This window comes from Protomyctophum bolini (assembly GCF_963924005.1).
Source record: "Protomyctophum bolini genome assembly, chromosome: 6".
Classification (NCBI taxonomy): Eukaryota; Metazoa; Chordata; class Actinopteri; order Myctophiformes; family Myctophidae; genus Protomyctophum; species Protomyctophum bolini.
The window spans coordinates 8,723,191-8,743,566 of record NC_137867.1 but is presented as its reverse complement, the minus strand read 5'-3'; the positions used below and the strand labels follow the sequence as shown (position 1 = coordinate 8,743,566).

Sequence of the window (20,376 nt, the reverse complement as noted above, 5' to 3'; positions counted from 1 at the left end):
TTATTTGAATGTGCCATGTTAAAATGTATTTATTAAATAATCATTAACATTGTGAATCACATCTTGATGATGTCATCAAGATGTGATTCACAATGTTAATATATAGGCCTACCTCCAGTTCTAGGAAACACATAGGCCTAATGGGGATTGGGGGGGCCTTCTTGTATTTATTATTTCCACTCAACAGCTCAAAGGTATTTGACATATAGTAAAATGTAGTTGCTTTAAAGATAAAAATGCATCTTGTCTTTGTTTTCTCTTTTTTTTAATTGACCATTTCCAAAACATGTTTACATGGTAAAATCACATTTGACATTTACATTATTTACAGTTTTTCCAGAATTGCAGTACTAATCTGCAAGGGTAGTGACCGCTCTCTGAGCAGTCAGTCCTATAAACACCATTAAGGAGAAATATGAAATACATAATTATGCAGCTCTGCTTCTTCTGTCTCCAGCAGATAGCCTATAATATTGTTCTTCAAGATCAGGACATGTTCTGAGACAGAGCAGATCAGAGGCAGGAACGTAGGGACGCAAACTCGGTGCGGGAGGCGGTACAATGGGAAGTCAATAAGGAAGTGCACTTCCTTATTGCGCTTCTCTCTTCCTCATGAGAAAGAGAGAAGCCAAAACGGTCAAACAAAATACTTAACGGCATCTGCGCCAAATTAAATGTCTCCCACGTTTCCGTTGTCTCCTATGGTTTTGAAACATCTCACCACCACCACCAGGCCGCAGCACGGCCTGGACGGAGGGTATGGCGCGTGGAAGAAATGCACAGTGACCTGGTTGAAGGGTGCCGAGAGGGGCTATATGAACTATGCATTGGCCTCTTCACAGGCATCTATCCACTCACTGAAAACATCCACTGGCGCTGACAGACAATGTATAGGAGCTTGGTACGCCTCCATGCAAACACAGCACGTTATAACTCCCACATTTCGAGTCCAATCCATTGTGACAGAACAGGAGTTGTTGTGGTTACAGAATGGGCAGGTGAACAGGGTGTCCAGACCCATCTGTTGTTTCTTGGGTGCTGCTGGCTTCCTGGTGGCCTTTCTGCGTCCCATATTGCGACTCTTGAAGACGAAAAGATTATATCCGGATTTGTTTTCACTTCAGCTAAGTGTGAGTGTTTATTGAACAATACTCATCTTCGCCTTTATATATAAGTGTCTCTGCTCTGACGTCACACCACGTTCCATCAACAAAAACGTTATGACTATCTTTGTTGATGAAACTGACGGTCGTCATGCACAAACAAAAACGCGTTGCCATGACGACGCAGATTTGCGCATGTTTCCCTGATATTTGCAGTTCGCAAAGGGGATAAAATCTCTCTGTTCAATGACGCTATACTGCCATCTGCTGTTCTCTTTTCCAGTTATTAAGGTGAGACGGTGAATAGGGAAAAAAAGTTAAATAATAGCTATCACAATGACACTTCTCCAGTTGATTACTTATATTAAAACTAAGATTTTTTGCATTACAAGTTTTCTGAAATTATATGTTTAAATATGAAAATTAGGCATATGTGCTAATTTGCATACATTTCGGGACGATAAATCTGAAGATCGGATAAAGCCAGGTTCAAAATTATCGTTTCATTTTGTTGACACATATTAGAGACTGTAGCGCCTAAATCCATATATTAGGTGCTACTGTGGCTGCCGACGGTTGAGGATGAAGTTTGGACGTGTGCTGAAAGAACTGAGGTCCAGAATGTTCGTAGAGTGGATATTAAATTGTATTTATTTACCTTACAAAATCCTATACTTTGAATGCAAATAACATAAGTAACAAACAGTCAAAACGTGGTGAATGCAACAGTCCCTGTCTGCACCGTCAGAAAACAGTTTGCCTCCTATCAACAACACCTGCAATTCATTAGGGACAGGGTTAAATACCCTCCCTGTAACTATGGCAACCTGAACTTGACCACACCCCTCAGTGGACATCATTGGCCACAATTGGGAGACTCAAATGGCGCTTACACACCCACCCCTAATTGCTACTGGTGTGAAAACAGAGCAATTCAAAAACATAAAAATACAAAGAGCCATTAAAACCCAAAATGCAATGAACAAAACAAAATACATTTTAAGCAATAAATCATATTCATTTCAAAACTCAACTCAAATAGTTTTACACAAGCAGATTTTTAGAGAGGGGCTGAATGAATGTCAGAGATCTGCTTAAACTCAGGCATGTTCTGCTTTTATCCGTTTCTTTCTTGAGCTCTCCCATCTTCTTTTTCTCCCCTTTCTTGAGCTCTGCCATCTTTTCTTTCTCTTGCTCTGCCATTTTCCTCTCTTTCTCTCCTTTGAGCCTGTAGCTGCCATCTTCTTGGCAACAGGCTTCTTGGCCTTCATCTTCTTGCAGGGCCCTTTAGCCGCAGGTCTGGATCAGAGTGTCTTTTGCTATACCAGGCTCTTGACCTCAAGCTCAGCGCTGCTGGGGCCAGTCTTCTTGGGTTGTGGAGCTGCTGCCTTCTCGGCCTTGGCTGGAGCGGGAGAGAAGGATGGCCTTTCTGCTGGAACTGGAGTTGGAGACTTGGCACTATAAGTGGCCCTTTCACCACTTTTCTGGCAGCTGATTCTTCAGCCAAGCTATACAGCTGATCATGGCATCTTGCTCTGCCTGCATCTCCTGTGGCCTCGGTGCCCCAGCCTGGTGAGCGAGCTCCTCCTCCACATGTGTGCTCAGACTCAGAGCCTCAGCCCCGTTGTCTTTGTCACAGTCATGAGAAGCAACACAATTCTTCTCACTATCAAATATGATGATGACATCATCATGGCAATTTGGGCCATATAGGCTACAACCACCCGTCCCGATTGGCTTGAAAATACATTTGTCTATATGGTAGTCAATTATTTTCTGAATATTCAGTGGAGGTTCATCATCCCACAAGTCATCCATGTTACAGTCTTGTGACTCTTGTCCAAAACACGCAAAGTCTGTTAAAGTGTGTTCAATGCATGAGACTTAAGATTGTAACAGCGGGAGGGCGGCCATGTGCCACTGAATCATACCACACACTTGAACGCCCCGTCAGTTTTGATCACCGATCGCCACTGCTGGTGCTGGGCTCGCTGCTGCTGCTGCGGTGGTGCTGCCGACGTCCCCCGGTGAGCGCCCCCTGGCTGTAGCTCCGGGTTCAAACCGACCACCTCCCAAACAGCAGCTGCTTGTAGCTGCTGGCTCTCCACCGCAGATCCGTCCACTCCACGCCAAACACACACACACACACACACACACACACACGCCCTGTCTGTGTGTACTGTGTCCAATGTCCTCTTCTCAAACAACCCAGCTCGTTTGACTTGCTTCCTATAAACAAGTGTAGAACTAAAAGGCAGTTTTCAGACCTAATGTAGCGCCCGAATCCTATACATTTGTGGCACTACTGGTTGCCGACAGTGGGGTTGTAGTTAAGACGTGTGCTCCAGGAAGTGATGTCCAAACATGTGCGTAGAGTTGGTATAATGAGGATTTATTATCTGTTTCTGCTATATAGTCACTACAGCATACATAATATAAATAAATGCAATAAACGTAAATGACACAAACAGCCTCCTAAACACAGTCTGAAAACTGTTTGCCTCTTGTCAGCAACACCTGCTGCTTGATTGAGATCAGATTAAATACCCTTCCAACCTTCACATTGACCACACCCCTCAGTGGACATCATTGGCCACAGTTAGGTGACTCAAATGGCGCTTCTAGGGGCTCAATGGCAGATTTTGGCACATCAAAAAAATCACTTTCACCTAGAAACTCCATTCACACTTTTTATAATTCAGCTTACTGTGGAGACACATGCTGGAACCTTTTACTTTGAAATGTTTTGTAGTTTCGGAGTTATTTAACTTAAACCGTAACGCCCAATGCATTCTCAATGGCAACAGCGCAAACTTTGGCATGCTACATACTTACACCTAGAAACCCCATTCTAGCCTACTTAGGTTCATCTTACGGTGGACATGTTTGCCTGAAAAGGAATCTACCTATACCTCCAACAAACTGTTTATAGGATATGCCGTATACAGAATGTTATATAATCAGATCATAAAAGATTACATTATTAATGCAGAACCACTTGATCCATTCACACACAAACTTTATTCATCACATGTCATTGCATGATCCCAAAAAGCACAACACAACAATAAACAACATGGCTGTAAGATCACACACACACACACACACGCACACACACACACACACACACACACACACACACACACACACACACACACACACACACACACACACACCCCTTGCCATTGTTGCTCTCTGCATATATTTAATTCCATTCAGTATATGCTCCGGACATATACATTATAACATTTCATTTAACCTGTAAACATTATACATATAATAGTAGGCCTATTTATAATATATTTGTTTTCTTCTACCATATATAGTGTATTTTGCACAATCCCAGTAGTTGTTTTTTTTGGGGGGGGGGGGGGGTTGGGGACCGAGCTGCGCTCAGCAACCTTTTGCAGATTAACGCTGTTGTGCAGTTGGCGTTTCTAAACATATACAGTTTGTTCGTTGCCACAATTATAAACCATAATAATCATACAACCACATTATATAGACCCTATATATAACACAGCATGCTAACAAGCTAACTGCAGGTCAACAGCTAATGAATGAATGTTTGGTGCGTCGGCTGGCGAACTCAGCTCAGTTTGCTGGTAAAGAGGGGACAATAAGTCACGACAACGCTTTAAGAACACATACACTGATACAGAGTAGATATACTAGATTCATTATACTGTACTTTAACAGTGGTTCCCATCAATGGATCGGGACCCATTTTTGGAGTTACGGTTAAATATCCTTTTCTTTATATGTTTCATACAAACAATTGTTATATTATTATCATTATTATAAAAAAAAACAACAACTAAATAACAATTAAATTAAATATTTATGTTTTCACTATCATTGAAATATAGGGCTTCGTTGTATTTTTTTGCAATTTTGTCACGGGGAGATCGACCCCCAAATTTATATTTCGGGTCTCAAGCTAAAAAATAATAATAATAAACAATTTGAAAAGAAAAGAAACATGTTTGGGATAAACAGTGGTTGGACAGAACAGTGTTTCTGACAGGGAAAACAACGGCTCAATATTCATTTCTCAATCAGTTAATGTAACATTTCAAATACGTTCACGTATATCACCACTATAATGACACAAACATCTACTGACATGAAAGAGTTAAGTTAACTTTCGGACAGAATAACAGAATCAAAATGTCAACATTTTAGGTTTAACAGCGGGTTAAGTTGTCATTGGCGGCAGTAAACTGTATTATTCAATAAAAAAATAAATAAAAAAAATAGGCCAACAAATTTATAAATAAGCAAATACATACATAAATAAATAAATAAATACATGTAAATAATGCTACGGACAAATAGAAATTGTAGCATTGACAGAGCTTTAAAAAAAAAAAAACTCAGTTAAAAAATAATTGCATTTTCTTCCAGCAATGTAGTCACCTGAGGTGGTGGTACACGCAATAAACAACTTACGGCTTAATAAAAACTGCTCAATTTGAGCCCTTTTTTTTTTCTTCAAGTCAGCGCCACATGGTTAAGCCTGATTTATATACTTTGCCATAGGACGGTGTTTCACACTAGAAAAAATAAGGGGAACAAAATCTTAAACATCCTTTGGGTATTGTACGTTAGTTATGTGAACTCACCATTACTCCCGCGTTCATTCAGGCCCATACTGAGTGAGAATTATGGCTCATATACATACTCCACTTTTTGGTGATAGCCAATAGAGCGCCGCAGTCCCGCCCCCTTTCAGAAAAGCGAGTGGCCCAGGAAGTGGAAGCCCCAATGCATTCTCCCATCGGCACTTTTAATATAATTTATTTAAAGACGGTTTACGCCGCGGACAAAGCCAATTCGGATCGTGACGAATCATGACAATGAACGCAATATTTTGGGGCCGATCAAATACTTTATATAAAGACGAAAAACAAAACAAATAGTGTTGTGTCCTGACTTTCTTTTCTTCTTTCTAATGATTTGATCGGCCCAAAACATTGTGTTCATTGTCATGATTCGTCACGATCCGAATTGGCTTTTACGTCAGTCGCGGTGATGATCAGCTATCACCGCGGACACAGACCCATATCTCTTTGTTTTTACTATCAGACAAGTCTTTTCACTCTGGAGCTATATCACCCCCGTTCACTCATTGGTCTAGAAGTTGGGTAAACCACAGGGAGGCGGGGTCAATCCTTATAAGGACATCACCGCGAGTATGACGGCCTCAACTCTTATCACCGTTTTAGGTGATAAGCTATCACCTAAAACGGTGATAACCTATATCACCAAAAACTGGAGTATATGTACAGTATGAGCCATAAGTCTCTCTGACCTGCTTACTTATCTTACAAGCTCACAGCGTGCCACATTGTGCAACTTTCACAAGGTGGCTATATTTCAGCTCCTCGTCATATCACAAAGTAGGCTACAGGCATTAAACATTAAACAATGATATTACAAGGTTTCAGTTGTATGTTCCCTACATCTCTGTTTTTACACAGGCACGCACGCACGCACGCACACACACACACACACGCACACACACGCACACGCACACACGCACACGCACACGCACACACACACACACACACACACGCACGCACACGCACACACGCACACGCACACGCACACGCAGTCGCAGACTATTATGCTTGATCAGTCTACCCAGAAAGTAGATACATGATTACAAAATGAGCTTTACATTTAGATCATCCGATCAAATTCAATTACAAGATTATCAAAGCTTTTGTTATATTTCAACAGCCTTCAGTTTCATAAATATAGCTGTCATGATGACCTCCATCAATGTGTGAGGAGTTTTAGTCAAACCTAGAAGCAGTGGTGGAAAGTACTGTACTTTTTACTGTACTTTACTTGAGTACATGATGTCACTTTTCAATACTTCTACTCCACTACATTTCAGACTTTCTTATATTGTACCTTTTTACTCTACACTACAATAATTTGAAAACGTTACACAAGGTACGTTGTAGATTGAAATAATTATAAAACGTACTTTAACCAATTAAGCAATAGTTTATACTGCGTCTATATGAAAATAGCCAATTTCTTTGAAAACCTTTGTATTAAGTATTTATACATTGTGGTATTTTACTGGAGCAAAAAGTCTGAGTACTTCTTCCTCCACTGTCTAGAAGTGACTCTGAGATTCTTAATAAACACACACACACACACACACACACACACACACACAGCTTTACAATCAGTCATATTGAATGTGTTGTGAAGGGCAGTTACACACCGTGTGTGTGTGTGTGTGTGTGTGTGTGTGTGTGTGTGTGTGTGTGTGTGTGTGTGTGTGTGTGTTTGTGTGTGTGTGTGTGTGTGTGTGTGTGCGTGTGTGTGTGCGTGCGTGCGTGCGTGTGTGTTTAACCATCAATAGAAGACTGGGGACTCTCTCCGTGGGCAGGACTACCTTTACTCTGCCGACTGAATGGAAGGAGGAGGAAGAAAAGAAAGAAAAAAAAGAACAAAGAGTCAAAACCAATTCCTAGGGTGGGGGGAGGGGGTCATGCGTTCATATTGAATAGACACTTTGGGCGTTAACATCGAATCCCCAGAGAAGTTCCACAAACATCGTTGGATCAAAACAGAGATTATATTTGGTTCCATATAAAAATAAAAGTATTTCCTGTCAGTCTAGAAGTGTTGCATCATAATTGGTTGCAAATAAATCGCTAGCAAGCTGAGCTAACGAGTGTTCACGTGGTATCCAAGGAAACTGAACAATGTTCCTTTTTATAGTATATCTAATTGCTGTCAGGGAAGAAATGTCTCGTATCGTATCCCCATGAATCTCATAATATGAATGCCCTACTTCGCGTACAAGAGGCTTGTGGGATAGATCTGCCGTTTTTCTTTACGCTACAAAAGAATAAATAAATGTATATATGTTTGAAACATTTTGAACCAATGAAAAGTATTAAGCGCTTCTGAGACTATGAATAACTACACTGGATCCATTGGAAAACAGATTATTTTGCATTTCCTGAAAAGTAACAGTTTTGGAGAGTCCACAGTGGTGGAAAGCAACTAAGTGCATTTACTTAAGTACAACTTTGAGGTATTTGTAATTTACTTGAGTATTTCCAATTTCTAATACCTTTACTTCTACTCAGCTCCAAATATTGCACTTTTACTCTACTACATTTATTTGAAAACTGTAGTTACTTTGTAGATTTAGATATATATACACACACACACACACACACACACACACACACACACACACACACACACACACACACACACACACACACACACACTAACATAAACCACTTCAGCCCTATATACATTTCGGCCATTTGAAAATAGGCAATCTACAAGCTCACAATGCATCGTGGTGCGACACATTGTGAGCTTGTAGATCTGCTATTTTTTTTTAAGATGTTAATAACATTTGATAACTTGAAATGGAACGAACATTTCAAAACATTTGTACTTTTACTGAAGTACATTTTGAATTCCTGACACAAACACAAACAGTAACACACGACCCATATGATTGTATGTTATTTCACATGGCATTATACACAGAGTATACAGGCAGATAGATAAAACCAGATAAAACCAGAATGATCCAGCTCAGCGCTAACCAAAGGTGAGGTTGTGCTCGACGGTTACAGTGTGCTTTTCATAATGTTTGTGTGTGTGTGTGTGTGTGTGTGTGTTTAGTGGAGTATTGGGAATGTTTGACTTGCGATACGTGATATTAGGTTTGTGTTTAGTGTGGTAAATAATGTAAATGTGTAATTTCTTACACTGAAAATCTGTGTGTGTGTGTGTGTGTGTGTGTGTGTGTGTGTGTGTGTGTGTGTGTGTGTGTGTGTGTGTGTGCGTGCATGCGTGCATTTGTGAGAGAGAGAGAGAGAGAGAGAGAGAGAGAGAGAGAGAGAGAGAGAGAGAGAGAGAACTAGGCAGAGGACTCAGAGTCTGTTCTCGATGGTCGAGATGGTGATACAGGAACCCTCCGACTGAAGATGCACACACACACAAAGAACAATGAAAGAAGAGTGGAAACATACATAAACACAATACATTACAGACAGACAGACAGACAGACAGACAGACAGAGAGGACACAGTCAGTAACAGATAGATGTGTTAAACACATATAACTCAAGGCAGTGTGTCCAGCAGGTGTCAGTGTAGGCTATAGTATTATTCAAATATTTCAACTTTTGTCGTTTTTTTTGTGCAGTCTCACGGAAGCAGCAAGCAGTAAAAAGCCACATCCAGCATATCCCACAATGCTGAATCTGTTTTTAGCCTTAGCTGTCAAGATTCCTGGTGGACACAGCGACCCACAATCATTCACATCATGTCGTGAAGAACATCAACATATAACTCTAATATGAACTCAAATACGATGTAACATTAACAAACAATTCGGATGTAAAATCAAGCTATTGAAGTGCGTTTCATACTCCTTCTGACCTCCAAATCCTTCGCTGGAAAAATCTACAATTCGTTTTTTTTCCATAGAGATTTACCAAAAATATTGATATCAATTTATTTTAAGCCTAGAAACAAGAATGGCTTTTAGTTTTCATTCTTGCATAGTGAATAATAGACAACTGTTTCGGCTATCCAGCCTTCATCAGTGCACCACCCCGACATTATCTTAACTTGGTTGTAATAATGAACTAGTAACTGTAACGTTTAACAATTAACTCCAGTCTAATAATAACACATACTGTGGCGTAATGGGAGTATACATTCATGTCGTTTTATTGCTAGGTATGTTCACACATTATGAGGTTTAACCCATTTTAGGCCTGACGTCAAAATGAAAAATGTCATTTTTACGATTTTTCTAAAATAGCAGACCTACAAGATCATAACGCGCCACCGAGTGGCGTGCTATCCAGCTTGTAGATCTGCTATTTTTCAATAGCTAAAGTATAACATGTTGCTTAGTTAAAACACCAAAAAGGGGTTCCCGTCCAGAATGGGTTAAAGCATTAAAACATGTTTTAGGGTATGGCACTTCATGTTTAAAAAAAGAAAAACTAGTTGTATTTTAACACACAAACAAACAAACAGCTATGAAACAGAACATGACCACATAATGACACTGTTTGTGACAGTTGAGGTTGAACTGTGACATGTAATAATGATGATGATGCAGAACACAGACATGATATTTACTTTGCGCATTTAACTTTGCGCTTGTGTGTATACTGTTAACAAAACAACATTTGCATTTCTACCCATCCTTTCCTCATGCCAGCAGTCATCCGCCACTGGACTAATAATACGCAGTGGTGTAAAAAGTTACTGAGTACATTTGCTGAAGTAAAAGCACAGATGCTTTTTAGTATTTCCAATTTTGCAATACTTTTACTTCTATACCCCACTACATCTCAGAGGCCAATGTTGTAATTTTACTCCTCTACGATTATTTGAAAGCTTTTAGTTACAAGTTACTTTGAAGATTTTGGTTATTATTACAAAACATAATACATTAACCACTTCAGCCCTGTATTACATTTCGGCCATTCGAAAATGTTTTTTTTTTCTTCCTTTTTTACATTTTACACCATTTTACACCAAAACTTGTAAAAGGAGACATTCTGCACATGGGTATACTTTTACTTTGGGTACTTTAAGTACATTTTGATGCCAATACCTTTGTACTTTCACTCAAGTAACATTTTGAATACCAGACTTTTACTTGTAGCAGCATTTCTGCATTGCAGTATTGATACTTTTACTTAAGTAAAACATGCGAGTAACTTTTCCACCACTGGTAATATTGGTGTGCGCGTGCAGAAACACACCGCCCCTCTCGCTGTGTTTTGGCGTCGTCGCGGTTTGTTATAAACTACGTTCAAACCTGAAGATATCTGTTCCCGTGTCGCTTCACTTTGGTCAGCGTTGGTAAAAACATAAATACAAAAGTCCCTTCAAGTCAACTCCAAGTTGCTCATGCTCACTCTCTCTCTCTCTCTCCATGCGACATCTGTAGCTCTCTTACCCCTCCCTCGACTGGTGGATTATATGCGAACGGAGTGATTGCGAACGTAGCGAGCGACTACTATGGAAGCCTGCCTGGCTTGTCTGTCTGTCTGTCTGTCACGCTGTAACACCACCCGCCCGCCACCACGCTCGCACGCGCAGTCGCGCACCCACACACACACACACAGTAGAAAACAGACTGCCACAACATCTGCGTTCGCTTCCCGCGTTCACGCGTCTTACTTGTACTATTGATATATTATTGATAAAACATATATACAAAAAGTATACAGTAACCAACTGTTCCCGCTCGTTCCATTGTGTATACCTCGAAACACCTATAGAGCGAACACCCCCAAGACGGCTCGGTTCAATATATTTAACATAATTCCTGCCACTATATCATGTATGAGTAGCAAAATGAGTCCCTGTGTCTTTGCAAAGGGCTTGCATATTGTTTTTCCACCTTTGCTGAGTCCAGGCGGTCAGTCAAAACAGCCAGAACGGCCCGTCAGAACCCACCCTTAGCCCCCACCCCCCCAACCCCCCCCCCCCCCCCCCGTTTACCAAAACAAACGCCACGATGCAGCGAGACGCCGACGTGCCCCTGCAGACGAACACCATACCACAACTACTAAACTACACTAAACTACACGATGCAGCGAGACGCCGACGTGCCCCTGCAGACGAACGCCATACCACAACTACTAAACTACACTAAACTACTAAACTACACGATGCAGCGAGACGCCGACGTGCCCCTGCAGACGAACACCATACCACAACTACTAAACTACACTAAACTACTAAACTACACGTTGCAGCGAGACGCCGACGTGCCCCTGCAGACGAACACCATACCACAACTACTAAACTACACTAAACTACACGTTGCAGCGAGACGCCGACGTGCCCCTGCAGACGAACACCATACCACAACTACTCCAGAGGCTGATATAGTGAGTGATCATCCAGTGCTGCTATAGAGGGAAAAGATGGATTGAAAGAATGTACTGTTTTGTTACGTTAACCCATTTTGACCTGAGATCAGGTCAAAGTGGCGCTCATTATAGTGCGCCACTCGGTGGCTTGTAGATCTGCTATATTTTTCAATAGCTATTACAGCATAACATAATGCTATAACACCAAAAGGGGATTCCCGCCCAAAATGGGTTAACACAGGGGAAAGGTAATAGTATGCATTTAACTCTGTGGGAGTACAAATGTTGAGAAACAATGTATTTACTATGTCCACAGGAATATGATCTCCAGACACTAAAGCAGTATTTCACTTCAAAACACTTCTGGGGTCACTTTAAGGTCTACTCAGGCTTCTGTGAACGCCCCCAGACCGTTTTTAAGTTGCTTGATTCAATATCTAGATATTTGTATTTTTTATTGATATTGTAACTTCCAACTCTCATTGAAAAACCACAAAAGACCCCCTCAATCCCCGCTCACAACCAGGGATGTATTTTCAATGAGTTTTAACATGGTTAAAAAATGCAGTTAAAAAAAGAAAAAAATAGTTTATTTTAGCTCTTCCTAAAAGAGCGTATCTGATCGAATTAATATTGAATGTCTTATATTGAATCCAAGCTAAAGTGCCTGGGATGTTACAATGACTCCAGAAGTGTTATAAAGTTGAAATGCCCCTTTAATTAACAAGACGGACAGGGACATAATGAATGTGATGGAGACAGAGAGAGATTAGTAGGTTAGTAATCACTCTTGTTCTGCATCTGCTCCTCTCGACATCAGCATCCACAGCGCCCCCTGCATGCGCGTGTGGATAGCACGCTCATGTCGTTAAGTACGTGACCGAATACAAGGGGTTAAATGGAGAGCACAGGGATTCTGATTGGACAATGAGGGCACACAAGATGATGGCCAAGCGGTGATGTCGCAGACATCTGACGTACCATTGGTGCAAAAATCCTCACTGGTCACTGATAGAGATTCTGAAAGAATAACCATTATATGGTCATTATGGAAGATTGGACGTAGGAGGCGGGGCTGACCTGCATGATAGGGTGGGGCTGTCAGAGAGTCAGGGCGGGGTCACTGGTTCTTTCAGCTGACCTTTGACCTTCTGTCGTTGATCAACTCGATTATGTGTGATTATTTTCTACAACCAGTGAGGACACGCTGTGATTGGCCGGTAGTTATTCCTTGTGTGTGACTTGCGTTTTTTAAACTAAGCCTAAACCTAACCTTATTCCTAAGGATAAGAAGACTAAAACATGATTGCCCAGACTCTTCTTCAACAAAGGTGGCGATAGCAAACATTCTTTGTTCTGTACTTAAACACTGAAGTCCTTAAACAAGAAACGTAACCTCACAGAAACTATATGCCTAAACCTAACCTTATTCCTAACCTTAACCTCAGTAAAACTGTGCGTAACCCTAACCCAGTCACCACGCACGCACGCACGCACGCACGCGCACGCACGCACACAGACTCTTCTGGATTTCAGACTCCTAAAGCCTGTGCATTATGCCGGGCCTGACTGAAGGCTGGAACAAAGATGTTGTTCGGTTGAAACATGCCGCAGCCTTTAGTGCCTTGCCTATGGACACTTCAACACACAGACTGGGCTCACTGGCGACCTTCCGATGTGCTCTGCTCTGTGTGTGTGTGTGTGTGTGTGTGTGTGTGTGTGTGTGTGTGTGTGTGTGTGTGTGTGTGTGTGTGTGTGTGTGTGCGCGCGCGCGTGCAAGTGTAGTACCTACCTCGGTACACCGGGAGGCGCTCTGTTGGGTCTGGAGGGGATTGAGGGCGCTCCGGGGTCGGGGGACACACCTGGGCGGGACGGGGGGCCGGGGGGTCCGGGGGCCGAACGGGCCCCTGGGCGAGGAGGCCCCGGGGCCCGCCGCTGAGGCGTGGGGCTGGACATAGGAGACCTGGACACACACACACACACACACACACACACACACACACACACACACACACACAACAGGAGCTTTCTATTGTTCCAAAAGTGACAGGCAGGCATGTGCAAAGTCCCTCTGTTAGAGAGCACACACAAAGAGTGAGCTCAAATCAGTACTGTCGTATAACCATATTTCACCCTGATGTGTGAGGGGACACACCAGTGTGTGCTGTTTGTTTTGTACAGTATACCAGTCTCACGTACAGTACAATAAGGTGCCCAATGGGGGAAACCAGATGAAATATCAACTACAGCACATGCCCTTTCTGCAGTGGTGTAAAGTCATTAACACTCCAGTACAATTTCCGACTGATGATGTACTATTATCATCGTACGTCATCATTTTCACCCTTTCTGCGTTCAAACATTTTCCTCGAAGCTTTGTCATTGGTCGATTTTGCCTGTCTGCTTCCCGATTGGTTAGTCATTGTGACCGGGGTTTTTTTTTTTTTCTCTCCGACCAATGACAAAGCTTCTAGGGACATCTTTGAATGCAGATTGGGAGAGTTCTATACCCATCGCTGGCCTGTCTGAATAAAATGCTCATAGCAGCTTTAATGAATTTAATTGAGAGACACGGAATTGGTACTTAATGAATTCATGTGTTAACCCATTTTGGGGGCGGGAACCCCTTTTGGTGTTATTAGCATTACGCTATGCTTTAGCTATTGAAAAATAGCAGATCTGCAAGCTCACAGCGAGCTTGTATAGGTCTGATATTTTTGAACGACTAACATAGATAGAAACATAGATTTTTTTCAGAAAACCGTCAGGATGTTAAAGGGACACTTCACCCTTTTTGCAAAAAAATATATGTTAATGACGTTTAGGAGCTTTAGAACACTTTCCTGGGGGTCTTTATGTGTGTAATATGTGGTTTTAGATATTTTAGATTAGCAGTGAGCCTGTTGTCTCTGATGTCATGGACACTGGTCTCACTACCTTACAATTCCCATAATTCTTTGGTGCACTGCTCCTCCTTGTGGATAGGGGGAGAGCTGTCTTACTGAGACAACATGTAGTCCAGGAAGGAAGTGAGCCCAGTGTCCATGACATCAGAGACAACAGGCTCACTGCTACAATCTAAAATATCTAAAACCACATATTACACACATAAAGACCCCCAGGAAAGTGTTCTAAAGCTCCTAAACGTCATTAACATATATTTTTTTGCAAAAAGGGTGAAGTGTCCCTTTAAAAAACATTTTTTAGAATCTGATCTCAGGTCAGAATGGGCTAATGTAATTTCGTCCCCCCCCCACCCACCCTACACTATACAGAGAGACACGGTTGCCCCTGACAGCGGTCGCCATGCACGGTTACCTGCGTCCCGACGGCATGCCGGTCACCTGCAGCCACGAGTCGTCGACGGGCGGGGGCATCGCCGTGGTGATCGTGGTGGTGCTGAGGTCGCCGATGATGCTGAGGGCCTCGCGCAGCGCGTGGTACATCCTCAGCATCTCGTCGCGATGATGAGCCTGTGTACGACACCGTGATACAATTATAGCCCCGTTTTCAAAATGTATTCCATTTTATAATAACGAAATCATCATCAATCAATCATTATACACCAGAGCATCCGTCGATCTTCACTTCACGCTTTCTTCAGGACAACATCGATCGGCACCAATTTCCCGTCGAGTTCAGAGGAGAGACCACACTTTTGGAATAACTTATACCGTCTCATGTCAGAGTCTGTACTAGTACTCTGCTCTTTTTAAGAGACGATTGCTGCAATTTCTATTAACAAACTTGGGCAACACGCCCTAGTCATGTTATTATTTTATATTTATTATTAGAATGTTTTCATTATTATCATTACTTTTAAATTCTTAGGTTTGCCAATATTATTCGTATCTTAATTTCTGTTATTTAAGCTCAACTGGTATCTTCTATAATCTATAGGAAGGCCACTCGATAAGCCTCTTGGGGTTTTTTTGGCACTTCCAGCACATCATGTATGTAACTAATCTTGTTTCTGTATTTTCTTTATTTTACCATATTGTTGTTATTTTTTATTTTTATTTTTATTTTTACATATGTGCAAATAAACTAAACTAAACTAATATATGCATTAACAATACAATATATGCATTAGCAATACAATATACATCAAATGAGCACATTTTCAAACCTTATCTTCATTATAATTGGTCCTCACTAACGCTCATGATAAGATGGCACAGTTTCCTTCTACACTCTGCGTCTCATTGGTTCAGAAACCTGCCTATCGGCGACATCACCGGTGGGGATTCCAAGCTAATAGAAACTACAGCCTTTCTCTTGCTGAAATAGAAGCCGTCATAAAAGCAAACAAACAAACAAACAAACAAACAAACAAACAACAAAACAAAACAATAGTTTCAATTATTGTAAACCTGTCTGCAGCTCTCAGGTCACGAGGAGGCGCTACAGACCCAAAGGCTCTGTCACCTTTGGCCATTAACCCTGTAATGACCAATAGAGCCTGGTCAGCTGACCTCAGGGTCCTGCTGGGCACATTTGTCACTATTTTTCATCGCGGCAAGACTGTTCAATACTGTGACGTATTCCCATGCTTGTGATGTATTCCCATGCTTTTTTTTGTTCTTGCTTAATGTAAATCGCTCTGGATTAAGAGCGTCTGCTATGTAAATGCCTAAATTGTAAATTGTAGGAGAACTTAAAAAGAAATCTTACCTCTGTTTTTCTTTTCGTCTAAAAGACCTAGTTAGCAGCAGCATTTTGTATTAATTCGAGACAGCCTATATGGAGGGTTTATTGCGGGCAGGTGGAATCTGAATTTCTATAGTCGCGGGCGAGAGGAAACCAAACCCAAGGCATTGGATGATCAGTGGAAACAATCGATATCGATTTGAATAGATAATATTCCAGAGGTGGGACGTCGTCCTCGACGTGCGTGTCGAGGTGCACGGCCTGATCAAAAGCCACAGGTTGTTGGGGGGGTTTTAGAGAACGCTGGGGGATGTCCCCAAAGACGAGGCAGAGAGGGGTTCATGGCAACGTATCGCGCTGTCTCTGCTGCCATGGCGGAGCCGCCCGCCGCTACTCGGAGCCCATGGAGTGCTGAGTGACATGCGTGTTGTATCATTCATGCAGAGGACATATCCATGAGGTTGTGAATCTAACTGTAACTGTCCCAGCATTGGGTATTTTGTATTTCTATTTTTCTATTTCTATTTTCTATTCTATTTTATTGCTCACATTTCTGAAAATGTATATGTGAACATTTTGGAGGTTTATTTGGGTACATAATGGTAAAGGCATGGTGATATGGTGCCATCTACTGTGCTCTGTTTTGTGGTCTGTCTGGTTCCTGGGCAGGTTGAATTGGGCTCACCTGCTCTGATTACCTATTTAAAGCACCTGTGGGTCTTGGGCATGTCAGATCAGAACAAAAAGAGCAGAGCTGCAGAGAGGAGCTCTCTCATGTCAGAGAGTCTGACATGACTAAGATAAGATAAAAGAAAATAATATAATATGAAAGAACTTAACTGAACTCCTGAATAATCGGTGCAGAAGGCGCATACGGTATGTTCCCAATTGTTTTGTTTGTCTGTAAAAGTTATGCCATTGTTTGTGTTTATTGTTTGTGTACATTTTATTGTTTGTTTAACTGACAAAGACGTTCATATTTCACTGTTTCATGATATTTAAAAGTGTATATCATGTGATTTATTTACAGTTTTTCACGGTTGCCACTTGGGACAAATAAAAGCCCTCAGTGAAATCAGTTGGAGCGTTGTCATATTTCTGCCACGGATAAAGATGGTTTGGGAGCAGTTACACTAACCTTAGGCTTTACTGCACCTAAAATACTTGTGTCTCTGTCAGTGTTGTTTTTGGCAGCAATTGTCTATTTTAGTCATAGTCTTTGGACTGAAACTTTAACATTTAGTTTTAGTCACATTTTAGTCACCTGGAATGTCTTAGCGTTAGTCTAGTCTTAGTCGACTAAAATGTCATAAGATTTTAGTCGACTAAATCTACAGTCGATTTAGTCGGCTAAAATGTATTTTGGCGGGTCGTGACGCCGTCGTATATGATTGTTTTTACACTTGCTGAAAATAGCCGATCTACAAGTAGATCTGCTATTTTCAGCATGCAACCAAGTGTAAAATCTTACTGGATCTCTTGTCCACTAGTCCCTTCCTAACATTTTAGTCTAGTTTTTATTTGTCTACGAAATTGTCAGTGAAAATAGGTAGTCGACGAACATTTTTCGTCTTAGTTTTAGTCGACGAAAACAACACTGGTCCCTGTGTGTGTGTGTGTGTGTGTGTGTGTGTGTGTGTGTGCGTGCGTGCGTGCGTGCGTGCGTCTTCTACCTGTTCTTGGGATTCTTCCATCAACGTGTTCTGATCTCCACAAGAATAAAGCTGAGCCAGCAACTCTGCATGGATGAAGTCCTTCGTCTGTGAAGAGAGGAGAGGTTTAAAGCGGACGTCGCTTCTTGCGACGCATCTAGTGCAGTCTCAACAGTCTCAATGCTGGCAAAGACCAAGGAACTGCTTGCCTATACTACTAGGGCGGACTGGTGATTTATTTAATTTTTTACTGGCGGCCGGCAAGCTATTTTAACTCATTCAATGTCAGAGTGAATCATTGTTTAATTCACCCCTGTGCCAGCGGTGTTCCGTTTGTTCTTACCTTTTAAGTAGTCACAGAATATGTATGTCCTCTACTGTCGATCCCCTGACCGTTGATAATTACAGTGTGGTTTACTGGGTGTGAAAGTAAATACGTGAGTAAAGTGGCCGTGCTTGTTCCTTTGTTATTCTCCAATGAAAGTCCCATAATGGCGGACCAGTTTTGGGATTTTTTTTTACCTTAGACTAGTAAACCTTTTCATAAACACATTATGTTTTCAACCGCTATAGCCTAAAGTCTTCATCGTGATATGCGTTTAGTACTTTATGGTCCCATTAATCGTGGCTGCGTTTGCAGTCATTTCTGGGTGCATTTCGGAACCGGATATATAGAAAGAATGGCGGATTTCAAATCTCCGCAAAATAGGCTTAATTCACGGTCTATTCAGTATTTTAGCCGTGATGTGAGCGCCCCCCTCCTGAAATACTTCCGGGTCCTACTTTTGTGTCGCTTTTGTGTCCACATCAGAGCATGTGAGCGGAGCGGGTGGATTTTAGAAGTGAGCGCGGAGTGGGTTTTAAAATGGGTCAGAGTGACTGTCCTCCGCTCCGAGCCGCTCAGTGCACACGGCACTGTGCACAAAATACATATGTTTGAGCATGCTCGGCCCGTTGAAGGAGAAGTGGAGAAAGATGATGAAGTAAATTTAAAAAAGCCTCTATATGGCCATTGGCGCCATGTTTCAATTATTATACACAGAGAGAGAGAGAGAGAGAGAGAGAGGACTTTACACTTTCGTCGCAGAAATAAAGGATTTTATGCAACTCACGTTCAACACGTTGTTTTTCCAGGGCCAGGGGTAAGCAAACTAGTAGCAGCTCCCTTTAATTCCTCTGAAGTGACGCAGAACTTTATTTCCAGTCCCCGCGTCCACAAAGTGCAACGGTCCCGTATATATTATTATTAGGCTATTAACTGCCAAGCTTGGCTAGCAGTTTTACATCAATCATTTGCCTCTCAAGCCCATACGCGTAATCTGCTTCACGGACTGCCCATGCGAATAGACATACAAATCACCAATGCACCGCTCATGGCGTGTCGACAGTTTACAGATCTGTTCTTTTGGATTTGGACACATGACGATGGGTAGCCTACAATAAGCATTTTGGAAACGAAATAGCGTGTACAGTGGACTGTAGGCCTGACATTTGGTGGTCGTCATGTAACTTATGCCTGTATCTTATACGTGTATGCGGTCTGCAGTGAACATTAACGTTATATGGAGAGTTTACCGCGGGGACGTTGATTGATTAGGTCAGGATGACATGAGGTTATTATTCACTGCAGCTGGGTTAACGAGACAGCAGTGCAACATGAAACCCTGATGATGACCACGAAAGTCTCATTTTACCGCTTTCCTCGCAACAACAAAGCTGCGCTGCTCTCCCAAATCTGGCTGTGACAGGCCGTCTGCCCCACATGGAATACTGTCGCCATTTTATTGTATTGTGTCAACTAAATCCTCATTAATGCAAACTAGATTCAACATACTCAAGCCTGCACACATTCTAAATATGCCCCCGAAATACTTTACCGAGCAAATGTGTGCACCTTCAATAATAATAGTCTTTATTGGCTCCACATCATATATTCTTGTTGCCATGCATGACACTTGTACAAAACATTAATAATTCTACTCGAGTTGGAAGCATTAAGACACATTTTAACCCTCAAATGCTTCCTTTCTGAAAAATGACGTCATTGTAAAAAGATTCACGCGTTTAG

At 41.8% G+C, this 20,376-nt stretch overlaps 1 protein-coding gene across 2 annotated transcripts in view; it reads right to left on the bottom strand.

The window, feature by feature from the left end:
- Positions 1-7,474: 7,474 nt before the first annotated feature.
- The window catches only part of LOC308316601 (dynamin-1-like), a gene marked incomplete at both ends in the record, with an annotated part of 29,511 nt that continues 16,609 nt past the window's right edge, over positions 7,475-20,376 (bottom strand). For both annotated transcript variants that reach the window (XM_080765289.1, XM_080765290.1), the window contains 4 exons: positions 7,475-7,535; positions 13,799-13,969; positions 15,325-15,479; positions 18,330-18,416. In XM_080765289.1, the coding sequence (XP_080621415.1) occupies positions 7,475-7,535; positions 13,799-13,969; positions 15,325-15,479; positions 18,330-18,416 (474 nt within the window). The remainder of the gene's footprint in view (positions 7,536-13,798; positions 13,970-15,324; positions 15,480-18,329; positions 18,417-20,376) is intronic.